The sequence below is a fragment of the Aptenodytes forsteri genome, unplaced genomic scaffold (assembly GCF_000699145.1).
Source record: "Aptenodytes forsteri isolate BGI_AS27 unplaced genomic scaffold, ASM69914v1 Scaffold76, whole genome shotgun sequence".
Lineage (NCBI taxonomy): Eukaryota > Metazoa > Chordata > Aves > Sphenisciformes > Spheniscidae > Aptenodytes > Aptenodytes forsteri.
The window spans coordinates 2636287-2641687 of NW_008794444.1; the positions used below are offsets into that span (position 1 = coordinate 2636287).

Here is a 5401-nt window from a genome sequence, read left to right on the forward strand (position 1 = left end):
TTTTTTTTTTTTTTTTTTTTTTTTTTAATTTTGAAACAGCTTTAAATTGGGTAACTGGATTAGCAAATCGCTGCTGTTTTTTACAGGGGTGATTCAGGCTAGTGAAAGCTTAACTGCTACGCTGTTAATCTTCATTACCATCCAAAATGCGTGACAGAATATGGTACGTGTGTGAGGATGGGGTGGTGGGCTTCAGTGTGAACACAAGAAATAGAAGTGAACCTCCAAATAAGGTGTCTTAACAAAAAACTATTTGCTCAAGCGGAGTAGGGCATTCTGACACGCTCTAATAGATTTCCCTTCACTCCCCCTTAGATCAGTGCGGCTGAGTCCGAAATATCAAAGCCCTTTTGAAAAAAGCTGTTTCCAAAATACTAATTCCTGCTATGGAGCAGTCAGGATCTAGAGCCTGGATTCCTTCCCCCTCTGTCCAGGGTGGCAGGAGGAAACTTGCACTTGCCTGTAAGGTGCTCTATGCTTAATCCAGGCTATTCTTCTCCCCTCTTCCCCATTTCGTGTGACTGCGTTCTCTGAGGGTAAGTGCTCCATTTCTGCCTTCCTTCTCAGAAGGAGGACAGGGAGCTTCATTTCCACGGTAGTAATTATGATGGTTTTATTTAAGTTGATGTGTAGGTCTTACTGAATTATCTGAGGGCTCTCCGGAAATGCGTCAAGGCAGGTGGCTCATGTTTCTCATGTGTCTTTCTTTTCTCTCTGTGCATAATAACATATTTTGCCCTTATTGTGAAGGCTGGAGTAGCACCTTTGCTTTGGAATTGGGGAGGCTTTCTCTTGAGGCTTACAGGGTTTTACTCCCTTTCCCGGTTCTGACTGCTGAGGTGCCTGTGACTTTGGTCATCTGCTGTCTTTCCTGCAAGAGGGGTGATACCCACTTCTGTTTACTGAGTTCAGCAACCCTTAGGCTGGTTGAGTGCTTTAGAAGTAAGAAAAGGGGAAGCCCCTTAAATACAGTCCAGTGCTGCCTTAGGTCTTGCGCATCCCCCATCTGCCTCTTTGTTCCTGGCCTCCCCTGGGGAGCTTTTATGCCACCACTCGGCAGTGCGCTCTGTCACACTTCCCAGGAGCTGCCCGTGCCAATGTTTCCAGGTTTATTCCGCTTGTCTCTGCTTCCAGCTTTCTTGTGCACAGAGAGGAGGCAGAGGTTGGACATAACCCCCTAGAACAGTAGTGTGGGGTGCATTGTTTCTGTGCTGCCTGCTACCGGGATGTTGTAGGCTTTCTGGGACAGAAGTGGCAAGAGGACTTCTTATCACAAACTGTGGCAAACATCCCATTCTTTGCTTCATAAATCAACAATATCAATTTAAAACAACTGTCTGGTCTTAAAACCCTGAATTTATCTGATACTGGGGAATCGCAGCTTGTCATGTGTTGTATTGCTACATCAACATCCAGGCTAAATCCCTGGCGTGCTGTTGAGAGTGAATGAGCAGTAATACTTGGTTTTTGGCCAGGGTGATTTTCCCAAGTACTCGTCAGGGGTGTGGGGGAAGCAAAACTACTTCTGTGTTGTGCAACTTTGTCATCCAGACAGTAATCTATGTGTCAGAAAGCCATAGCTGAATTTGTGCTACTTTTTTTTTCTTCCCCCTTTTTTTTTTTTTTCCTCTTCAGGGTTTGCACATAGCTTGTTGAGTTGTTCAGGATGATGCAAGAAGTATTGGCTTTCTACATCAGATTTGGAACAAATGTTTTCTTGCCAAATGGCTCTCTGAGGCAAGGAGAGAGACTGTTGCAGTCGCTCTGGTTCTGATTAAATCAAACAAATGGCTGCAGCGCAGTTGGTTAACGACAAGAACTTTCTTTGAGTGCTGTAATCTTCGGTGGCATTATTGTTGCCTGACTGGTCCCTTATGCAAATGCCAGCTCTCACCTGTATGTCATCCTGCCGGGCGTGACATGCTGAGAAGGCTAGTCTCAAACGGGAACCTGAGCTGGCAGTGCGCATGGCTCACAGCTGTTACAGCAGCCGATATCCAGTGTCTTCCTGGATTTGGCCTGACGGAAACATCTGTGATCTGTATAAGTGTGCCTGACGTGTGGACAAGGGCTGTGTGGTTTTTGTATGTGCGTGACACAGCCTGGTTGGATGTGTCTGTCGTCTCTGCTTTTTAGAGATGGAAGTGCCCGCCTGATGCCTATTACTCAGACATCAGTGAATTCTAATATATCAATGTGTGTTAGAGGAAAAGTGTTCCCAAATAAAACGGCCTATCCCCAAACAACAAGTACAGGACACATCCTAAAGGATGCATCAAAAGATGTTCTCTGCCAATTCAGCAGTCTGGTTTAATGTTGTTTAATTCTGGTTAAACTTAACTAGTTTACTCGCTGGTAAAAGGAAAGAAAATTGTGACTTGTCTTATTGTCTGCAGTGTTAAAAAGTACTGGCTAAGTTGTTCATGTTTGGTTGTTTGGGGTTTTTTTTATCCAACAGGTTACTGGTCATTTAGATGACTGCACCTGTGATGTAGAAACCATTGATGCCTTCAACAACTACAAGCTTTTTCCTAGACTGAATGAACTTCTGGAAAATGACTATTTTAGATACTACAAGGTAATTTTCTCATACAAGAATTGTATTTATTTTGTGTGCTGCTGCCTTTTTTTTTCCTTTACTCTCCCTTGAAGTTATCACTGATCTTTTTAAAATCGGATACCTACATTTTAATCCTGATCTTTTAAGAATGCAGTCAGTAAGTGGAACTCTCCTGTTATCGGGAGAATCTTAATGTGGTACAACCTGCTCGTAAGATGCACGATTTTAAAGATATTTTCTTAAGCATTTTTCACTCTTAAGGACTTAAGTCATTTCACTGGTCTACTGCTTCTTTTTTTTGAGCTGTGGCTCAAAAAATGTTGGTGACCGGAGATCCACGTTGCATAATGAGAGTATTCATAGCGTCTCCCCACTGACATGGAAAGCTCAGTTTAGTTACCAAACATCTGGGTGAATTGATGGCTGTTACTGCCAGACCCTCATCATTAGATGGATTCTGCTCCCATTCAGTCAGATTGCATATATATGACTAAATGTGGGGTTGGTTTGAGCGTGTTTGGCTTACGGGGCAGTATTTTACCTGCTGCATACCGATACTGAGCAGTGACTGTTGCCTGATTGTTTCTGCAGACAAAACAAGTATTTACTCTTCTGTAAGATCAGTTTAAAGAGTTCCCAACTTCACTGCACTGCAAACTAGAACGGGGCCCATATATAATATCACTGGGGTAGAGCTGCTTTTCCCTGCTCCCCCTCTCTACCAAACCCACAAAATCTTGTTAAATGTTAATTGTTTTGGAAGAATGATACTTGATACCAACTCACAGAAAAGAAAGACTAGGACTTGTTAAAGAAGTTAGTGTCCTTTCCCCTTCCAGTGTTGGGATTTGTGACAGAAATACTGAGATTGGTCTGAAGGAAGCGTGAATGGAAATGTCTGTGTGTGAAAGCACCAGAAGAAACAGCAAAGCAAGGATTAAAAGAATAACCTGTACTGATAACGAGGACGTGAGTGATAGCAATCAATCTGGTAAACACCAAGGAATTGCTTGTTCCCATCAAGCCTGGAAGGCTTGCCCACCCACGAGTCCAAAACACAGGTGACTTGACACCTGTGGCTACAGGAGGATGGCAGCAAGGCTCCAGCACGTCCTCTTCCTGCTCCTCTAACGGGGAGGCAGGCTCTAGTCCTAAGATGCCCAAAACAAGGCAACAAAATCAATGGGGAGCAAACTTCCCCTAAGATTCACAGAGAATGAAGTGAGCAATATCGCAAGGCCAAAGATTGCCCCGTAGTAACTGTTGCCTCCTAAAGGGTACGAACCACCTGGCCAAAACCCAGTTCGTCATTGCTCAACAGGAGCCTCAGGATGCGATTAGGAATCGGTGGCCTGTGTGTCTTGTCTTCTGTATTAACACACAGAGTCCTGGCTGGGCTGCACGGGCACACGCATCTCGTATGAGAGACAAGTGAATGAGTGTGATCAACTTTGCTTGAGATAAGTAACACCGTCTGTTTCCACTCTCACTGCACTCAACCTTGCACTAAGTTTTGTCATCTGAAGTCTTGCACTGAGGCGCTGAAGGTGTGTGTTGGTAAACTGTGGTGTGGAAGGTTGGCTTGGTTGCATGGAGGAAATGTGTAATAGGATAATATGTTATTTGTAGGTAAACCTAAAGAAACCTTGTCCTTTTTGGGATGACAACAGTCACTGTGGAATAAGAGACTGTGCTGTAAAGCCCTGCCCATCTGTAAGTACCAAATCCATTCTTTTACCTCTTCTCTATGTTTGGCTTTCGCAGACCAAGAGGAAGAAGCAGGCAAATGACTTAACTCTTCTCGTTGTTGTAGCTATAGCAAAACTGTGGCTCTGATGGAGCTTTCTTAGGTGTGGTAATACTGGTATCCATGAGAAAGGTCAAAATGCTGAATTCTGAAAGTTTAAAGAAAGGCTAGGCTTTTAATAGCTGACCCTCCGCGAATGGCCAAAAACTTGTCCTGGTCCCTCTTTTATTTTTGGTATTAGTGAGATGGTTTTTGGGCAAATCCACTGTTGTTACAGGAAGTGTCTCTTGTGTTAATTGCCAGGATATTCACCCTGTTGGCCCACGAGCTACACTGTGATTTGCAGTTTTGGCTGACGAATTTGACTAGGCCCTTCCCAGCCCTCTCTCTTTACATGAAATGACTCTTTCCAGTTCTCTGTTTCTCAGTACAAAAGCAAACACTCTTGTCCCTTTATCCTGCAAAAGGGTTTTGTTTGCTGAGCTAAAAGAAAACATCTTGCCTGCAGGTGTCTGCCTGAAAAGAAGGGGCTGAGGAAGGGAGTGAATCAGAACTTGGTTGCTGGGTTGATAGAGGTGGTGAAAACGCTGCCCAGCCTGGCTTTGAGTTGGCGGCCAGCAGCAGACCGTCTGGCACTCTCATTCCTGGGTCTCCAGAGCAGTCAGTGTGTGTGTGTGTGTTAATGGTGCGCAGGGGTGCACGATGCCGATGGCGCGATGAGTGCTCTCAGTGAAAGAGGCCTCCTGACGCTACTTGCATGCCTTTTTTCCAACTCGCTGGTTTATTTTCATGTATGATTTAAAGTATGCTGCAGCGAAGCAGGTGTCTGTCCCCCTCACCTGGTAACTCCGTGGTAACCTGATGTAGTGTAGCTGCTGGCTGGAAAAAAAAAAAATCTAAGCGGATACAACACCTTGAAAGAATCTGGTACAGGTGTGTGTGTGTGGGTATCAGTTGTTATATAAATTCTTCTATGTATGTTAAATTCATTTCTTCTCAGCAACTACCCTACCCCTCAAACAAGTGTCCTTTGCTTCCCTAGTCTTCAAAAAGCACCTATTATGGACCCAAAATGGAATGATGATTCCCTTCCT

At 44.3% G+C, this 5401-nt stretch overlaps 1 protein-coding gene across 1 annotated transcript in view; it reads left to right on the forward strand.

The window, feature by feature from the left end:
• ERO1A (endoplasmic reticulum oxidoreductase 1 alpha) overlaps positions 1-5401 on the forward strand; it is a 22574-nt gene that overhangs the window by 1600 nt on the left and 15573 nt on the right. Inside the window, exons 2-3 of the mRNA XM_019474777.1 lie at positions 2459-2578; positions 4190-4273. Of these exons, the coding sequence (XP_019330322.1) occupies positions 2459-2578; positions 4190-4273 (204 nt within the window). The remainder of the gene's footprint in view (positions 1-2458; positions 2579-4189; positions 4274-5401) is intronic.